General features: G+C 36.8%; 1 protein-coding gene across 1 annotated transcript in view; it reads left to right on the top strand.

Moving 5' to 3' along the window:
- The first annotated feature begins 1,877 nt into the window (after positions 1-1,877).
- LOC113657889 (spermatogenesis-associated protein 16) overlaps positions 1,878-21,238 on the top strand; it is a 37,460-nt gene continuing 18,099 nt past the window's right edge. The window contains exons 1-4 of the mRNA XM_047807491.1: positions 1,878-2,381; positions 3,787-3,932; positions 11,190-11,279; positions 19,502-19,586. Of these exons, the coding sequence (XP_047663447.1) occupies positions 1,878-2,381; positions 3,787-3,932; positions 11,190-11,279; positions 19,502-19,586 (825 nt within the window). The remainder of the gene's footprint in view (positions 2,382-3,786; positions 3,933-11,189; positions 11,280-19,501; positions 19,587-21,238) is intronic.

Raw genomic sequence — 21,238 nt, 5'->3', positions numbered from 1 at the left:
TGGTCTTGTAAGGTGTTCCTGGTATGCAGTGGTTAGTACTGTAACTACCAAAAGTGGTGCAAGGAAGGATGACCAGTGAACAAGCAACAGGACCATGGGTGCCCAAGGATCACTTATACTGACACTGATGTGGTAAATGAAGGCAGGCCTGACTGGTCCAATCCCACAGAAGAGCTTCTGTAGTGCAAACTGCTGAAAAAGTTAATGCTGGCTTTGATAGAAAGGTGTCAGAACACAAATTGCATTACAGTTTGTTGTGCAGCTGCGTAGCTGTAGACCAGTCAGAGTGCTCATGCTGAATCCTTTCCACCAGTGAAAGTGTCTACAATAAGCATGTAAGCATCAGAACTGAATTTAAAGAAGGTGGCCTGCTCTGAAGAATCAGGTTTTCTTGTACATCATGTTCATGCCTGGTTGTGTGTGTGTCGCATACCTGGGGAAGAGACAGCAACAGGATGCACTGTGGGAAGAAGAATAAGCCAGCGGAGGCGGCATGATGCTCTGGACAATGTAGTGCTGGGAAATCTGCTGCTATTGTCTTTCGTGCCAGATACCACAGCACACCTTCAGAGGTCTTGTGGAGTCCATTTCTAAGCTGTTCTGGTGCACCAAGGGGGAACTACACAATATTAGGCAGGTGGTTTTTAAGTTATGGCTAAATGGCGTACATTAGAAAAATATCCTGATTATGCATAGGCAATAAGTGTAAGACATTGTCATGAACGCAAAACAAACAGGGTTTAAGAACAAAGGAAACACGGAACAGGACACGGACTAGAGACAGGACAAGACAACAGTAGATTCGGCGCTGCACAAGGCAACGTAGCACAGTTAAATAGACAGGGTAATAACAATAGGAAACAGGTGTGTAGACAGGGAGGAGCAGACGAAAGCGGGGCACACACGTGACGAGGAACGTAAACAGATGCACGTTGCCAAAGTCCGGGCTGACTCCTGACAGACATTATTAGAAAATTATACGTATATAATTATTATATAAAGAGATATTAAATTATTTTTCTTATTTTTAGTTTTTACTCATTTCAGGCATAAAATTGTGTGTTTGTCTTTGTATCAGGTTGTCTTGTCTTATTCAGATATTTTCTTTTTCTACATCATTTTTCTAATTTCTAATAATCAGTCAATTATTAATAGTCAATACTGTATGGACCTTTAGAAGGTATATTAGAATATAAGAATTGCAAAAAAAAGCTACGATTTAAATGGATGAAAGGTTTAAAAAAAGAAATAAAAGATTTTAAGATTTTTTTTTAAGAAATAAAAAATGAAGCATTTGAACAATTCAAACATTTTAGGATGTGTTGCTATTTCATTTATTACATAAAACAGATGCTTGCTCGCAATCTACAGTCTAGTTTTGTAGATTTTTTCTATAGTTATCTTCAAGTAAAAATTTACTACTGTTATGATCAACACATAGACCGGGTGTATTTCCCAGTGACCTTTCAGCAAACCATCTTCAATTCTGTAATGAGACTGCACCCTCATTTCCCTCTGCATTATTTAACACTTCTCAGGAAACACTTGCCTTCTGGCAAATCTCAATGGTGACCACAATTTGTTGTTTGAAAAGTGTTTTCAAGAAAGCGATTATGAAAATTAAAAAGATGCAGCAATGCTTTTTAATGCAGCATTTTTTTTCTTTATTGTAACCAGGTTATTTTTTTTTAGCTGTGAATGCTATTATATAAGTCAAACACAAATTTAAATCCATTTATTGGGAAAAAAAGCCAAAGTTGGTTGTGTGACTATGTGTATTTGTTCTGAATCATAAAGGGCTCCAGCACTACCTTTAAAGGTCGTTTTGCAAAAAGCTCAGCATCCACTTCAAATCTGAAATCTCTTTCAGGTTTGCTATGGCAAGTTCTAATGGAAACCCAGAGCTCTTGGGAAGCGCACACACAGACCAACTAAACCTTAGCACAAAGCATGCCGAGGATCTAACGTCAGCCGCCTTCCAGACATCAACGCTGAGAGAAAAGAGACACAGTGACAGGCCAAAGGGGAGAAAGACACCTGCTGCGGGAAGAAGAGATGGATGGGTAAAGGAGGTTGTCGGTTTGCATAATGAACAGTGTCCCCAGTTACCACTGCCGGCCATCACTTTAAAAAGGCTGGTGGATGTTGAGATGAAGTTAGTGTTTGGTGACGAACAGAACATTACCCACAAGTCCCCGGCCTCCACCTACTACCAATTAATGTGTCACAGCAGTGAAACAGCAGGCCCTCCGAGTGGAAATAATCTTGCTTCTCTGCCTCCAATTGACAAACGGCTCGATGCTGCTTTACAGGATGCCGACAGCTACTACAGACTAAAGAAATATGCCGCTGTAGCTAGTCGCTTCACCATTGCCCTACAGGTACTCAACTCACACAGTATTTACATCTCAATGAAGCCTGGCCCTTATAAACTGCACTATTACTTATTGATTTTAATCACACCACCCTAGGGTAAAACAATATGGATACAGGTCATAGTTAAAGACTGAAAACAAAAGGAAAAGCAACTTTCACAAACAATATGGCTTCCAGGCTAACTGCTTACACCCTCAGATTTCACATTAGGCCTTGTACCATTTCTGGATAGTGTGTATAACAGAATGTTTGTGTCCTGCAAGTGACAAAGCCTGATCATTCACAGGAACCCGAATGTCAGGCACACCACATAATCTAAATCTTATAATGAATCGGTTTAACAAATAAAAGTATTTAGGTAAGGATAAGAATTTTCTTGATGATGTAAAGGACATTTATTGGACATTTTTGTCTGCAGGGCCAGTGCATGATGCTCAGATGTAAAACTATATCTTTAAATGTTTTACTGTGGAAACACAAGTCATCAGGATGGAGGATATTGTGTAACTGTTCTTTCTTTCTTTCTTTCTTTCTTTCTTTCTTTCTTTCTTTCTTTCTTTCTTTCTTTCTTTCTTTCGAATTTTCCCTTATTCCTTCTGAGACATGAAAATCCAGCCAGCTGCAGCTCTTGCTTCATCATAGAACAATATAACATACTATCTTCCACATCTATGAACAAGTGGCTTCACTCTGACTATTGCTCTGTCTGAGTAGGCCATCACACTGCCAACTACTTCAGTCTAACAGCTTCAGTCTAATGTAGGGTGAGAGGAAATAACTCTGTCATGGCATAGCCATTAATTTTTGTTACTGAATAAAACATAAACAAAGGGGATGTGTTCTGCTTCTCAATGCGTTCATTGTCTACCTTGTTTCCTTTTATACCATAGCAATTAGCCAGTGATTCAAATTTCTTTTTATTAAAGAATATCTCGCCTTTTTTTTTTTTTAGCTATTATTAGCTGCATTATTAATAGTTATTCCATGTGATGTAAATTCATGTTATAGCTAACATTATAGCAGCTATAAACTTTCACTCACTCATGTCGGTTACCCTAAAAAAAAACTAAAAAAGGTTAATGGTGCAGTTTTACATTTGACTGTTACAAAACACTGACAGTAGTGACTCCTCCCAAAATATAACATTAATCATTTGTTAAATAAAAGCATGTTCTTAAATACATTCTTATTATAGGCTTCGATAATTGCTGTTCTAATGAACATGCAGGTTCCCTGTGAATAAGCTGAATAAGCTGTTATTAAACAATAACAATTCTATAATGTGAATTCTGTTTACTGTTGTAAACACTTACATTAGTTTACACTGGACCTAGTCGCTCTCTCTCTCTCTCTCTCTCTCTCTCTCTCTCTCTCTCTCTCTCTCTCTCTCTCTCTCTCTCTCTCTCTCAGGACTGGTCCAAAGGTGCTGTGCTTGGGAAACCTTTTAGTGCTGATTATGAAGACATTTCCAAGGTTGTTGGCTTCATCGAGTCCAGGCCCGTTGCCTGCTACCTGAGAATGCAGAAGCCTGACTTGGCACTGCCACATTCCCACAGGTAAGCATGAGATTAGAGCAAATACACAGAGATACAACTCCAGATCTAGCACATCCAGAAGACAAAGCACCAGATGCCAAGTATAATTTGGGAACTTCTACAGAATAAATCATTCCCAGACATAAGAACAGCTTAAGTTAATTGAGCATTTAGTTTTATCAAGCAAAAAGGTGTACGCAACATACTTCTTTAGGCTTGTAAAGTTAAATAATACATATGTAATAATACGCTATGCTATTAAGGGCAACATTATAGTTAAGGCTTCAAAAAGAGGTCATGCTTGGAGTGAAACAAAGTAATTCGTGGCCACTGATTTCCACCACCTGACCTCACTTATCTGCACCTGCTCCGCCTGTTAGTCATGGCCCTGAACCCGTCTCCCCTGCACCTCCATTACAGAGAAAGAGAGCTAGAGAGTTCACCTTCTCCTCTAACTATAACTCATCCTGACTGTGTCCTACCTTGAAAAGTTCCCTCTGCTGTAGAACTAAAAAGCAAACCTCTCTGTGGTTCCACTGTTATGATGGACAATGAGGCAAATGTATGGTCAAGTGCTAAGTTACCATATTGATATATTGACACATCCTATATATTGATATATCCTGTTATCTAGAGACCTGCTAAATTTGAGGAATAACAGTTATTTAATCTGCTTTCAGACTATGCATTTTTAACAAAAGGTATGAGATTTTATGTTGCTTATGAATCAAAATGAAATAACACCACACCATCAATACATTTTTTACTCTGACTGGAAGGTATTGATCAATCTTTCTATAACAGAAGGTCTGAAAATAGTTCTATCTAAAATTTTAATTATTTATATTAATGTGCCTGTTCTAATACAGTATGTTACTGTTTCCACAACAGCTCATTCACTCACTCAAAAAAAAATACTATCTTGAAGTATTGAAAAGATCTAATGAAAAGATCTTGAATATAAATTTAATTTCTTATTATGAGATTACTAGAAATCAAACGAGATGATCCGGCCTGTTTTTAGATCCTTATACATTTCAAGGATATCTGTAATCGCATTTCATCTGTCATTTGATTTGCAGGTAATCTTGCTTCTTTTTAGAAATAAATGCTCCAAATGAGATCCACCAATAAAACAGACAATTAATTATTTCCCAAAGACAAAATACAGCATAAATGAGTAGAACATGTATAGAAATAGGTTTAGCAATCTTTATGGTTTATTGTAATTATTTAGTATTATTTAGGCTATTTTCACTTGCTAAGGTGGCGTTTTTGAAGTGCAGGGACCCGTATGGTGAACACCCCACATAACCTAAGCTTAATAACAACCATCATTATTCTCTTTACTTCAAGAAAAGAGAGAGAGAGAGAGAGAGAGAGAGAGAGAGAGAGAGAGAGAGAGAGAGAGAGAGAGAGAGAGAGAGAGAGAGAGAGAGAGAGAGAGAATTCATATTTAAATTGCATTTGTCACATACACAATCATACACACTAAACTAAAATACAAAAATAAAATAATAAGGAAATAAATGCAAACTACTGTACAATAAAGTGGGAGGCTACACAAAATAATAATAAACAAATAATAGAGAAAATTATGGGAGGCTACATAAGATAATAATAAACAAATAATAAAGAAAATTATGGGAAATAGAGAAGTCTATATGGCATGTGATTTGAATTTGAACACAATGACTGATATGTTGATAAGAAAAGATGGCTGTTAAGATGGATAATTGAGAACAGGAACTAACTTGTGTCTCATGGACTAACAGGCATGATATGGGGTTCATTAATCAATTAAACATTGTAATCACTGGCACATCTCTTAGGTATAAGAGGTATAGCACACTATAAATCAGGAATAAATCATTAGAGAAAACTACTTCGGGGTGGTAGAATATTACTCTATAACAGGATGTCCATCGTATTCCTGTCTCTAAGCATTTTATAGTTAATTAACTGATTAAATTGTGATTTTGATTACATCTCATTGCAAAGTTTTAATTGACACTTTTACACTGGATTGTTGCTCTGTACCTGTGTGTTATACATAAGATGGGAAAGTTGCATGCAGTAACTCAGGATGTCACTGCTACTTCTCCATCTGTCACTGCTGCTTACTGTCATCGAAACACAATACAGAACATAATATATGCAATGTTCATATCTGTTCCACAAGCATGGTTTGAACAAAGTGACACCTTAACCAGACTCAGAATAGAATCATAAAAAAGAGAAGGCAAATGATATAAAGCTTTGCAAACAAAATTCAGCTTGGATAGTAATTTTACTCTTTTGTAAGCAGAGAAAATGCTGTAATTATCAGTCTGTGTTTAAATAAAGCAGATGGGATCCGTGGCAAATATTGTCTGTTGTGTATAACTCAATGGGGTGAGCAAAAATGAGTTTTCTGAAAGATAAATCTGTTCTACTGGGAATCTTACACTTAGGAACAAGCTGAAAGCCAGTCAAGGAGAGTGTCATGATGCCCTTAATTTAATCACTGTCACACTGCTACCATTGTTGTTTTCAGTATCGTCTCATGATGCTCAGGTTCAGGTAGAACTATCGTTGAAAATGACTTTCAAACACCATGACTGTATTCATGGCTTTATTCAGAGTTGGGTTACACACAAAAGTTTAATTATAATATTTTGAACCTCAAACTACAGACTTTAGACAGTAGAGTGCATGTAGGATGTAGTTTGCCCCAGTTTCAATATAACCACAATACATCAAACTGAAAAGTATGATTTTTGGGGTAAACACACTCAATAATCTATGTATTCATTATCCAGGTATCATCAGAGGAAGCAACATCTTAATTAGAGATATAGCTCATCTCAAAGACTCTAAAATTATGAATCAAATTAAGGTGCAATGTAAAGAGTAGCACAAGTGTGTTCAGTCAGTTTATACAGTTTAAGCCAGGGTTTAGTGAAGCATAGCAACTTTTTCCCAGTAAACCCAGAATTCTGTTTATCTGGAATTCAATACTATTTCAAGTGTGACCAGTCCTAATGTTATTTTTGTACTGTAGTGTGGATAATAGAAAATTTAGCTATCTGAACTTGACATTTTTGGACAATTCCAAAAAGGTTGAACCCTTAAACTGCTTTGCTTTGACACTGTGTTTTTCAAGAACACTTGTTTTATTTACATTGTAATGACTGCAGTGTGAACACAAAAGAAAATGGCAGAAATTCCATTATGGTTGAATCAGCTTTATCCAGAATGCTATTGTCTCTAATGTATTTTTTATTTTTTGGGGTTGGAAAACTTTTGGAAAATGGAAATATGAGTAGCCAAAATGTAAAAATAAACCGATCAGAATCAAACATTCTACAGCACTGTGGTATAAATTCATACATGTGTGAAAATAGCAACTGTGCAAAGATATCAGTTTATATACAGTATGAACATAAATATCACTTTATATATAGCTCTGCTATTGCCACAGCCGGGAATTACATTTTCTGTTCATTAGTACTTCGTGCTTGATTCTCTTCTTAGCCACATGTGACGTGCTGCAAAGTTTTCACTCTTGACATGTCTAGCACTACTACTTATTCATAGTTTCGCTTGTTGTCACCATCTCAGATGACTCACGCTTTGCTGAAAAGAATAGTGTGGAGCTGTACATTTTCTCAGGTGTCTCAACTGAAAAAGCGCATGCTCACAGACTCCTAAACCTCCTCATGGCCTCTTTTCTCCATCCAGCCTGTCCAGTTCCCTGGCTGTCAGTTGGGGCCCAGCACAGAATAAGTTGCTTGTTGAGCTTGTGTGTCTTCTTCCTCTTTGGCCTTCTCACAGGAACGTGCTTTGAGCATAGTGGCATCTCATCAAAGGCAGCTTTGTCGATTCGTGTCGAAGGGATTCTGTATATATTAGCTTCGTACATGGCGGCCCTGAGCAAAACAATTTGGATAAAAATATCATGGTGACGGGCCTTTTCGAGCTTCTATGAGATGACACATTGTTTTTGAATCACAGGGCTGCATTCGTCTCTGGATTTCTGGATTTTTTTTTGTTCTGTTTTGTTTTACATCTCACTTTCTGCCTTGTTCTGTTTCTGTCATGTCTCTAGGTTGCTGTGTTCTAACAAGGCTGTTTTGTAGTCTGTCACACTATAAAAATATGAGTTTGTCAAACCACAAAGATTTTTAAGGATGCGATGAAACAAAAGATTAGGGAAAGTTTGTCTGGAGAAATAAAGGATTCACCAAATATTACCAGACAAGATTTCATTTTGTTTTGCAGCAATCATTTTAAACAGTACAAAATATAGAGAAAAGCTTGTGCTAAAATTTGCACTACACGGTCTTGGGCTTGTTAGATCCCTAACTTATGTGGTTTATTTATTACCCAATAATCCTGATTAATGAATGCAATTATCAACTTAAATAATCGGCCCCCTCAAGGATAATTGTTGCTATTTAAATTAAAATTAGAGTCCACAATTAATTACAGTGCCATCATACGGTGGAGTGAGTAACATATTGGTTTCAGAGCTAATGCAATGAGGTGTGTGTGTGTGTAAGTGTGTGCGTACATGCATGCCTGAGCAAGTCAGGAGCGTATTCCTTTGTCAGCTATTGCAATATATGCAAGCCTGTCAGTCATGATCAGGCACATCCTAGATGCAATTAAGTCAGAGGTTCAAGACAGTAGAGCTCTGGCTAATACACTATCATGACTCAGGCTCTTTGATTGTCCAGCTCTGGAGTGAATTATTGCTTCATCCATTATTCTCTGCAGGTTAAATTCAGTTGTTCAGGTGCCCAGTTGTAAATTAATGGCATGTCTTTTTTCCTTGTTGAGGTCTAAGAAGAATAAAGAGGCTCTTAGGCTGAGATATGGATCAGCATATAAATAATATAGCCAGAAAGACTTGGCAACCAATCTGTGCCACTGGAGACCTTTGCTGTTGTTTAAGATGTATTTTATGTCGTTTCCCTCAAGGGCACAAGGTCACTAAATAAAAAATACGAATTTTTTTCCTCTCCTCTGCTCTACATTTGATGTAGCCTTTAACTCACAAGGTTCAGCATAAGATTAGAGTGAATTTAACCTGCAGGCTTTTCAGCGCTCTCTTTTCAAACACAGAGTGTCAGCTTGAAAAACCTTTTGCCTTTTTGTATGCTCATTCTTGGACTGGCACATGCCACATACACAGTACAGAGAATGTTTTACAAGGATAACTCTCTCTGCTTTACTTTAATATCTGAAATGCTCCATAACTGTGAATAATTCAGGAGATGCAATAAGGAGGAAGAAGGATTGTAAGGTGGTGAAAGAGAAACCTACTGATTTTTCACACCTTGTCTAAAACACCTGGAAGGACTGTGGTGATTCATCCAGCTCATCAAAAGCAATGTGTCAGCCATTCAATTATGCTCGGCCCTAGCCGCAACTAGCATATGTACAGTGGTGAAAAAACACAGTGTTTATTTAGCCAGGCGTTACGATGTTTTATGTGTGTGCGCAAGGTTTCTCTTGCCTGAGTGGCCCATGTGTTTGAACACAAGTCAGTGGTACAGGAGGAACAGCTAGTAATGAAGCCTCTGAGTCGACTATGATAGCTGGCAAGCTGTTGGGGAGTGTTGATTGAGTGAGGAAAAAGCATTGCACGGTGGTAGCACACAAGACCTGCCTGTCTCACTGTTGGTTTAACTTGCAAGTCTCACTCTCCCTGTCAGTGCTCATCTTGCCGTCCTGTCTCACTGCTTGTTTCATGATCTGTCTCATGGTCTGTTACTTTGGCAGTCCCAGCAGTTCCTGTCAGTGGCAAATCTCAGTAATGAGTAAAAAAAAGAGAAATCTCTTTTTTCTTTCATACTTCTGATCAAGGAGAAATAGTTTTTTCCTCCCCTCTTCGTTTCCATCATAGTGCTGATCAGACTGAAATATTTTCAGCACCAATCTGGTCAGTAGCACAGAAGATGAATAATTGCTCATCATCACATTTTTCTTTGTCATCAGTCACTTTCAAGTCTCAAATGTCTCAGAACTTTTAATTGACTAAAAGAAATAACTTCTTTGTGATCTGGTCGTGTTGTGTTTTACATCACAGTGCTGCTGAATTCAGAAATCAGAAGGTGTTGATTGATTTTCTATTACAGTATAGCTCTGACATGGTTTCAAGCTGTGATTTTAATGACTAGCTTATATTAATTCACACCTTTTGTTACATAATTGTTTCTATATGGTAGCAATGTTTTCAGAGGGACTTGTGTGGTGGACTTTTCACACAATCTTAGTATGTTAGCCTTGTACCTTCATTGGGGGTTTGAAATCAAGCCTCTATCCTACGTGTTTCATGTTCTCTCTCTGTGTGTGTGTGTTTGTGTGTGTTTGTGTGTGTGTGTGTGTGTGTGTGTGTGTGTGTGTGTGTGTGTGTGTGTGTGTGTGTGTGTGTGTGTGTGTGTGTGTGTAATTGTTCCCTGCCTTGTGCCCCAAGTCTCTTAGGACAGAATCCACCCTGTGAAAGATACTGTATGCAGTACAGAAAATGGGATGAATGGATGGATGGATTTTTTTAAGAAAAAACACATTGACATGCTCAAGCTTTGTTTAAGGATACACTCATTTAACATTTCTGAAAGGAGATTTTATTAACTTTTCTTTGTTTGTTTGTTTTTAACTTTTAATATTTTTTAATAATAATAATAATAATAAAAACTTTTAATTTTTTTTTTTGTTTTTTTTGGGATTAGGTTTAACCAGGACAGAAAAGTTTGTACTTTACAGTTCCTCGTTTATTGTAAAATTACAAACTGGGTTTTTGTTTTTATTTCCTTTAAAACAAAGAAAACAAAGAGAGCCTAGAGAGGGAAGGTCTGTTGACAGCTACAGTATAACGTAATTATTTACTTAATTCATGAATTACATACTTATTAATTAATTGTTGTTCTATAAGATTACAGAAAAACTTGTTTATAGTTACATTTAAATTGTCAAATGCAAACAGATATTCCTGTTAGCATTCGACAAAGTTAAATGTCAATGTAAACATATGTTTTGTTTTCTTTTTTAATATTATAGAGCAGTTTCTCTTGTTGCTGTGGTATAAGATGAATAAAACACTTCATGATTTGATGTTATAGGGAAGTAATCCACTTTGCAGTAGTTTTATCCCTGAGTGTTTTTTTTTCTTTGTTTCTAATCCCTTTTGAGCTATAATTGATATAATGGAATAATATAGCAGCACAATTTTAGCTTTGATTAATACCAATTCCAGGAAACATGTTTATACATATCCTTCTTAATTCATAGGAGCATCCACCTAAACCCCATCCATTTCCGGAGCCATCTCCAACAGGCAATGGTGTATCGATTGCTGGGTAACCCCTGCGGGGCAGTGAGGTAAGAATTAGTATTAATGGGAGGCTGGTGAGGAACAGTGGGCGGGGAACTTCTCTTTTCCCAGTGAAGATGAAGATAGATTCACTGCGGCGAAAAGCTTCCACTCGTTTACCAACAGAACGTGTCCTCTCGGTGGGCTGTCCGACCAGCCTGTATTCTGTCGAGCTGCTCTGGGGAAAATCTGTTTGCAGAAATACATTAATACAAACAGCTCAGTGAATTATTAATGGGATGAAGAGCAATTAGAATAGAATTTCATTCATCTCTAACCAAGTAGACGCTTGCTGCATTTTCCGTATTGTTAAGCTGCCATTTGCATTCTAACAATGTGATTATTGACTGTCTGTGTGCACCTCTTTACTGAATGCTGAAGAAAATGAGTGCATGTGGATATCACTTATTTTGAGGATGTAATATTATTTTCCACTGTTGCTGAGCCGTGTTTTTAACTCTACTGGAATAAAGCAGGACAGGTATTAGCTGAGTATAAAACCTTCCCATCTCTGTATTTATTACATACCACGCCCCTGTTTCCTGTTTGAACTTCTATAGAAGTTAAAGGCAAAAATAGATCGTCTCTGCCTCCCTGCCTACAAATTTAGCATTACTATCCCGGTGAGGAAAGAGCTGATTTGCTGGAACATTGCAAAAAATGCATTTGGAAGATGTACTTGGTATATCACACCAGCCAAGTGTGATTCCCTTAATTTCAGTGCCCTGCAGTAGCTGTGCAGATGTGGCCTGTCTAGTCCTCCTAGCAATACACCGTATAATGATGCAGTGTATAACTCCACTGAAATTGTTCAAGGTTGGAAAACTGATCATTTGTATGTTTTACTGAGAAAGAACATTGCATGATAATGCAGCCTCCTCCATCAAAGCCTGGACTGTGTTTTCCTCCTTACTATGTACTTCCAATCTTTTTCAGGCATGAAGTTAACATCTGTGTATGTATTAAAGTCATAGCAGATATAGTAATCAAAGAGGACTAATTCCTCTCACTTGTTCTTGGTCACTTGTATCATTCTTTAACATCTTTATTAAACACCAGAACAAATGATGGTGTGTGTTCTCATCCGGTCAATCTGCAAACAATTCCAATAACATCAGGTATACATATATTTACATATATTTGTTTAAAAATAAATTAGTACATTTAAATGGGATTCTTTGGCATTCTTCTAATAAAATAAAATAAAAAATAAAGCATAATAATAATAATAATAATAATGTTGCAAAGTAAAAAATAAAATCGATATTAATATTTGATGCTAATGGTAACTCTCTATGAGTTTATAGTTGATATAAGTGAGAACTAACTTCTTCACAGATACCTATACATAATTAAAATAATAGTTAAAATACAGAATAAAAAACATTATTTGATGTGCTGTAATAGGAAAATAATCAAATACAAATACAAACAACCTTAAAGTATATTTTTCTGAAGCATCGTGTTAGAAAAGTAATAACAATTGAAATCATTTAAATATAATTGTTTAAACTAGGACAAAGGTATAACAGATTTACTCAAAGCACAAGAAAAGGATGCAGGATTGTAAATTCTTACTTGTCATTAATTGTTCAATAGTGAGCCAGTAAATTCTTAATGTGGAACTGAAAAGGCTGCTTTTGCCAAGTACACTGCAAACGAGTCCTGTAGTGAAAAGGCAATTGTTCTGAACCAGTTTTTCACTTCACTGCAGTGATGCGTATGTAATAACTGTGTGTAGTGTAGACTCACATACTCATATCATCCCAGAGTGAGTGACATCTCAGATATTGAGCTCAAAAATGGGAATTATTCAGGAAAGCAATATCACTTGATTTGTGCTGACAGAGCCTGACCCCAGACTACAGAATAAGCACTACAGTGAACACTGTATTACCTTTATATACATTTATAGGGAAAAACATGGTCCACATACCTGTACAGTTTCTTGTACAGTAAAGCCCATTGTGTTGATTTATATACTTATTCAATCAACTTCAACTAATTAGCCCAACTAAATATACCATTGTAGCTGTTCAAGAAACTTCTAATCTTAGACTTCATAAACTTCTAAAATCTTAGTACTGTTAGGTTGTAGAGTAGATCAGACAAAAAATAATTAGGTTTTATTAATTTATTCATTTTTGTTGATTTGTTAATTACTTAATATAATGGAATTGATCATGCATTATTTTTAATTGTTTCAAATATATACTTTGTACTAGACAGATCATTTTAGTGCAGTCAAACTGAAGTCTATTCAGATGATGAACTGAGAGATTGAATCGTTTGATGGATTTGTTATCATGTGATGTCACACAATCTACAGTCACTTTTCTTCAGTTAATTGCATTGTTAATTTCTTTTCCCTTAAGCATTTGTCAGCTTACGCAGGGGTAGATTTACTCAGTGTCTAGCTAGTTGCTGAGCTATACAAAGACAGATAGATATGAACCAGTGAGTGTTTATAACCTTTTACATTCAAGTGAATATGAACTTATATCATGACATGATGGTGGGGCACGATGAGCATAATAATGACATAACCTCAAACAAAACTGAGTGACTATCACACTTGATTTATTCTATCAGCTAGTACTTAGTGAGTATCTAAAGTACCCCCGTAATAAGCTGTTGAGAGACAGCTACGTACAGTCATTTGGCATACAGACAGCTAAAACAATAGCAGATTGTTTAGGTAGTTTAGACAAGACACACACAAAAGGACTAATATCATCAACCAGGGCCAGCCTAACCACATTTGAAAAATAAATAAAGAAAATCTGCCATTGGAAAAATAGAGACGCATTGTTTTGTTCCTCAGTCTACATACTGTATAGGGACATTATCTACCTTATCTTGTGGTTGCAGACTTGACCAGTTTGACTTTAAAAAAAAAACATGACCTTGTTATCACTGTGATTAACATTTTCTACTGAAAACATTTTTTAATGTGACTCCTTCCCCTTTACTGACACGTCTTGCAGTTTTTTCCCCATTAGGTGTGTTAATTATTCTGTGGAGCTTAAATGAATGCATTGAGCATGTTGCCCCATGCTTGTGCTAATATATGACCCAATGGGCAAACAATGTTTTTTTTTTCTTAATCATTGATCAAATAATATAGAGTCTTAATATTTCAAAATAGGATAAGATAATTATAAGATCAAAGTTCAAAGAATAGCTTTTTTACTAAATTAGTGCATCTTGGCTTTTAAGGCAGAAACCTTCCACAGTGGACTAACATATGATACAATGACATGAATTGCAGCTGATGGTGGAGTACAGAGGTTAATCATCCAGAATAAGCATAAGAGAATAAGTTGTGTCCTGAATAATATACTACACACTATGGATTCATTCTATGCTGTCTAGAGGATGAATATTAGAAGTGTTGTTTTATTTGAAATTGAACTCTAGCTAGCTTTAGCAAAATACAGTCATGTCTTTTTATTATTTAGAGCGGTTGTATAAAACACAACTACTGAAACAGTTGAGGGGAAAATAAATGCCTGTAAAAGGCAGAAATAACAGTAGAGATAGTAGTACATTAAGTAAAAAAGCCCAGATGCATAAAACAAAATAAGTAATAAATGTGCAATTAAATTAAACCGTTCAAGGCACCCAGTAATATCCATGTTCGGGCCAAAGTAATGCCCCGTGGTTTGTCCTTTAGCGTCCAACTCTGAACTCTGAGAGAAAAGGATTCCAAATTTTGCAAAAGTGAAATGATTTATTATTGAGGAAAAACTCAGAGCTTCCTGTGGCATAATATCCATTACACTTTTAATTGATTGTGTGCTTGTAGTCAGAAATCCATGGCAACAATATGAGGTAAATTTTTAAAATGGTGAAAAATAAATGACTTGTGAGGAGAAAAATTTTCTCATCCAGCATCAGCTGCACTTTACCGCTTTACTGAACAGTTCTAAAATCCGCTGGGTGAGATGCTTGTACATGAAATAGGCACAATACAAAACCTGATTAGATCCTAGACACAAAAGGGCATTTGGATTTTAATGCTAACTTAAATGTTCATTCACCAAAATTGCTTTGAGTAGCTACTAAATGTGTGACAAGCTTTCTTATAGATAAAAAAAAATCAGGCACAGAAACACAAAAAGGGCTCTCTGGCTGTTAACAAAAGCTTTCTGACAATGAAAACTCCTTCCATTAATGTTATGGAAAGGTATACAGTATTTACAGAAAGTTTCACTACCTCAGTGAATTTCACTGTTAAATAGCAGCATGTTTATTATTAGCCTTAGAGTATCTATTGTATACAGTCAACATTACAAGCCCATGTGAATGAGTTATTACTGTAGAAATGATTATTAATTACAACTGCATTAACATAATGTGATCTGAATTATAGCCAGCACAACTGTCAGAGCTGCTGTTCTAGAAAATAAACCCTGAAATTTACCTTTTGACAAATCAAGAATTCAACACCAATGTTGTACAGATGTATGAAATTCGTACAATTTACATTATGTATATATAGTTCATATTGTATATTCACGTTATATTAATATATAAAATTAATTCATGCATAATAATAATGTGCTTCATGCGGTCAACTAATTTGCATAGCTTGAACCAATGCTGGTGGGGTTTTTTTTCTTTCTTAGAAAAAGGTAGAAGAAATGTGCCAGAGACTGTGAAGCCAAGAATGTACAAAATGCTGATGCCAAAGGAAAACAATGCAAAGCAGCAGATGCCAATCTCACTCTCTTCACCACGCTGAATTAAGGAGATGCTGTGTTATTCATAGGCATTGTTCTTCTGCATAAGTTAGCACCTTATTCCAGCTGAAATGTGGCCTTTCACAAGCTCTGAGTACCTGCGAGGAAGTTTTTAAATAATACAAGGCCACAGGTTTGGGGAAGCAGCATGGACTAGCTGTCACATAGGCCATGACTTTTTCTGTTTCTTTCCTCTGACACTCACATACACAATTACACACACATAGTGCAAACACCTCTTGTTTTCTGGGGGCATAGCAGACGCTCACACTCGCTGGTCTCCACATGCCATCCCTAATGGCACAATTTTTGCTGCAGTGGCCACAAAAGGCCTGTGCTGTCAGATTCATTATTATCTCAGTCTGATGTTCCCTGTTCTGATATCTTTCAGCAGCTCACAGTCCTGCTCAATTATGTTTCACTCCTGTACTGCTGCTTTTGCATTCCTCTGAGATATATTTTATTGTAGGTGTGCTCCATGTGGCCAGTGTGAGTGAAAGAACAAGAACTTTGAAATGAAGTCAATTCCCAGCTTGCTCACAGGGCTGGACTGACCTCAGGAGTGAATTGACATGAGAGTGATTTATGCCAGCAAAGCAGGTGCTGGAGAAAAAAAGAAAAAGAAATAATGCGTCGTAGCCAATGGGAGCTCTTTCCTCTTTAGCATTTTTTTAAAGAAATCTGGCACACATGCACCCAGGCTCTTCACTCATTAGAGAAGAGACTGTGTCGAAACAGAATTATTGACTGTTATCACCCATGTTACCTTGGGCACCGTGGAAAGGGGATTAAGTGCTCAATTTACATTATTGGCAAGCTCTTTTTATAGTTTAGCTCTAGTACAGTGCACGGTGTGGTGTGACTGGATTTTAAATAATATTCAAAGGGCTTCTTATTGTGCACAACATACCTATTCCTTGTAAGAAAAGTGTAAAGACTCTGTAACTGACATTTTTTCTGTCCTTATGAGGACCTTCCTTACAACAAAAGTCTGTCGTCAAAGCATCTGGACACCTGACCATCACATAATATGTGCTTGTTGAATATCCCATTCCAAAATTATTTCCTCCTATTATAATAACTTTCAGTCTTGTCTGAAGCATTTTCACTTGATTTTGCAAAGCATGGCTGTGGAGATTTTGTTCAGCTACAAGAGCAATAGTGAGATCAGGCTCTGATATTGAGGGGTGTGAAGACCTGGGGTGCAGTCGGCATTCCAGTTACTGCCAAAGGTGCTTAGTAGATGTGAAGTTAGGGATCTGTGCACTCAAGGCACTCCAACAAAGGCTTCATAGAGCTCACTTTGGGCACGGGGCAGCATTATGCTGGAACAGGATTGGGCCTCATAGTTCTAGTGAAGGGAAACATCAAATGTTGTGCTTCCAACTTTGTTGCAAGAGTTTGGAGAAGAACCACATATAGGTTGATGACATGATGGTTAAGTGTCCACAAACCTTTCAGTCATATAATGTTCTTCTTAATGCAGCTAAATAACTAGGTCTAAATCTTACACTAACCTTGACCTTAGCAACCAAAAGAAAACGTGGCTTTTAGCTTCTTCTTTTTTTAATTGTCAGATATTGAGTTCCTTGAGTGCTGAAATTGGTGCATCTAGGCCTATTCACTGTCAATAAGCATGTAAATTCAGGTTAAACCTACCTTTAATCATCAGACAACCTGACTATAGATAATCTGTAGAGATAATCTAGCAAATGTTAACTAGCGAGAGAAAGACCCCAAGCACCTTCATCTCAATGAAAAAGCCGACAGAAACAGCAACCGTACATCATTCCTTGTAGGCATTTATCCAGGTGATCCACCTCCCTCTGTGTAAATGTCATGTTTACTGACAACATTGCAATCCCTGACAGGAAAAGTAGGTAGCGTGCTTAATTATTTGTAAACATTTAATTGGCATTTACACCCGCAAGGATTGCACAGTTAACCTCAGCAGGACACTTGCGCATTCTCATCAAGGATTAATCAGGCAAGCCGTCGAACGAGGCTTCCCAACGTTGCAGCTGAGCAGAGCACTCAAACAGATCATGATGCCATTGTTTTTCTTCTGAAACGGATAAGACCTAAGCTGTCCTGTTTGCTCACTGGCAAGCACAATAGAAGAGATTTCCCAATAAGTGGTTGTGTGACACCCTCCGAGTCATAACCACAAGGTCATTAGATAGTATCCCATTGCAGAAACAATAGCTGCACTCATGTGGACAGCCATTTTAGTTATAGTCCACAATGATGGCCATTGATCTAAAGGTGACGATTTGGCCAAGTTACCCAGCAATCAGCACCTATTGAGCGATTGGCTGTCTCAGTCAGCCATCATTACTGAGTCTGAGAACAAAATCTGGACTAATTATTGAGATTATCTTCAAGTGGTCTCTACACAGCATGCAGCTGGCAGTACACATTGCTAGCCACAGGCTCAGATGCTGGATGTGGGCGAGCTAAATCCATGCTGAGCTTTACTTTAGTCTGCAATAAAAGCAGGCAAAAAGGAGGTGTATCTCACCCAGAGCAATATTCTTATGCTCAAAAATAGTTATTATTGCAGTGGAGTCATAAGTCATATTTATATTTCTGTATTATTGATTAAAAAAAAATCTGAAAGTTCTGTAAGCTTGTAACAGGAGAGGACAGTTCAGAGTGGATACCAGATATTAATCATTTATGTCTGTTATGTAAGGAATAAAACACTATGTGACATTCTGTAATTGGATAATAATCAACAACATGCTGCTGCGATGCAGTGTTCACCCTGGAGTTGATTATTTTCCTATAGCAGCATGTCTTAAACTGTTTTATTTGACTTATACCACATTTTACTATTTATTTTTATTATGAATTATGAATCCCTTTATAGTTAGATTTCATGTTGTAGAACATCTCTGAAACAACAACAAAAAAGCAAAATAAACTTCTCCTTATTAATTTCATCACCCTTATTAATTATTATGCATGTTTTTTAATCTGTTTATGTCTATGTGTCTGCTGTACGCTGCCTGTGAATGAGCTGTTGCTATAGAAACAGTTATGCATCAGAAACAGCGCATTAATATAAACCTGTGATTTGTAGCCAAAGCTACTGTCAGCTGATGTAGTATCAATTTTGCAGCTTTTTCATTTGCAGAAATTTTAATAAAGGCTCCAGTGTATGTTCTTCTCTATGATTTTCTTTATCTGTTGTTGAATTGCTATAATATTGTGTAATACTGCATGTAGTGAAAACTTCAGGAATAAATGTGTTCCTATTATAGCATAATCGCAAAAAATGTTCTTGAGATTGATGGTGTACAAGTATAATAGCCTTAGATATAATATATACCGATATATAAAGTATATGTTTGTCGCTTTTCTCTCCCCGCACCACCTATTGAATATGTGCCTGCTCTCTTGTGCATCTTCCTTCACTGAAGTGTAACATCTTGATTGAAAGTTGTCTGATACTGTTTGCGTGTCTTTGTCCTTGTCATTAGGAGTGCCATGATTGCTGACTATGTGCACTGGCTATCTGGAGACGGCAAGCAGACTATAAGCAAGCTCATCAAACTGTATTGGCAGGTGAGGACAGATAGGCCTCCAGACACATCCACAGCTCCTGCACCCAATCACAAACCCAATGAATGATTATTGCTTAAAAGACTGGCCACTGACATTGCTCTGTGCATATCAATCAGTCAGAAAGCCTGCATAGCAATAAAGACTTTATAGAGTATAACAAGAAGGTAGAGGGGTCGCCTGTTTTTGAAGCTGCAGCTGGGTAGTTAATGCACTTATTAATGAAACACTATATTGATGCTTTAGAGATGCTATAAAGTAATGTAATCTATGATGTATAATATGCCTGACAGTAATCAGAGCTCTGGGGAATATTTCTTTTTTTTTTTTTTTTTTGGAAAGGGACAAAATCAAGGTGGTAAAAGGGTGATTTTATGTCCCAATGAGATTACATTTACAAATGTGGATGTAAACAATCAGTAAAACACTGTTTGTTTGTTTGTTTTTTCATTAAAATTTAAATATCATTCATAACAACTGGGCACATGTTTCAAAAAAAAATTCTTTTTTTTCTTCCTCAAGCCAACACATATATATCTACACTTTTAAAAAGGGGATGTGGTAGCTCAGTGGTTAAGGCATTGGACTACAGCTTGCAAGGTTGTGAGCTCAAACCCCAGGTCCACCAAGCTGCCACTGTTGGGCCTTGAGCCCTTAACCCTTAATTGCTCAGTTGTATAAAATCGGATGTTGCGATGTCTTCCAAAGGCATAAGTGTAAAAAGGTCTTGTTATTGGACACTAAGGTTTATTAAGGTTTATATAAGGTTAAGGTTTATTCACTGTGTATTAGTGTACTACTGCATAACTACACATCTGTTAGCTGAAAATGAGTCTAACATTGTACTCTTTAATCATTTTTAGCAGGATTTCATGTCATTAAACATCCATGAAACAAATGACTGTATATTAAGTACATGGCTTAATATTTATGGAAACATTTATTTTAGCACATGTGACCTGTTCTACCACAAATTCTTTTACTCAACCTAAATTCACCATTTTATGTATAAAATGTTGCACATTGTAAAATGTATTTATGTTTTTCCTAATCTAATGCACCCTGATTCAACTCATCCACTAAGATTTTAAACCTTTTATTAGCTGAATAAGGTGCATTCATACAAGAAAAAACACCCCAAATTATTATATATTTTTTGCAGTAGATTAGGTCCATTGGGATTCAGTGCACTAGCACAAAATATAGCTGCTAGGTAGAGCCTTGTAATGTGAATGCAAATAAGAATTTACTTACTTGAAATTGTCTCTTTCATTTCAACTCTGGGGGAGTTGAAATGGTTTGAAAGGTTTGTTCACATGACTAAGGGTGGGTTTATCTGCAGCCAAAGCCACAATTTGCATGCACTTGAAGGCAGACGAGTGCGGCATAGCTTTCAGTGTACATCAAGCACTTTTTCTTTTTTATTTTTTTTAAATTAATTTCCATCTCACATGGATTTCATTTCATCTATGTGTGTTTGTCCTGATGGCCCTCAATAAGGAGCAGCATTTTTCATCTTCACAGTCCCTTCAATGTTCCCTTTCTTTTCATTTTTCACTGCTGAAAGACTCGCTGAACAATAGCTCATTTACCACCACTCACACTATTACTATGGGACAGAACCGTGGTAACCTCACCACTATTAATGCTTAAAA

This window comes from Tachysurus fulvidraco, chromosome 2, assembly GCF_022655615.1.
Source record: "Tachysurus fulvidraco isolate hzauxx_2018 chromosome 2, HZAU_PFXX_2.0, whole genome shotgun sequence".
Classification (NCBI taxonomy): domain Eukaryota; kingdom Metazoa; phylum Chordata; class Actinopteri; order Siluriformes; family Bagridae; genus Tachysurus; species Tachysurus fulvidraco.
This window is presented reverse-complemented; position numbering and strand designations above follow the sequence as displayed.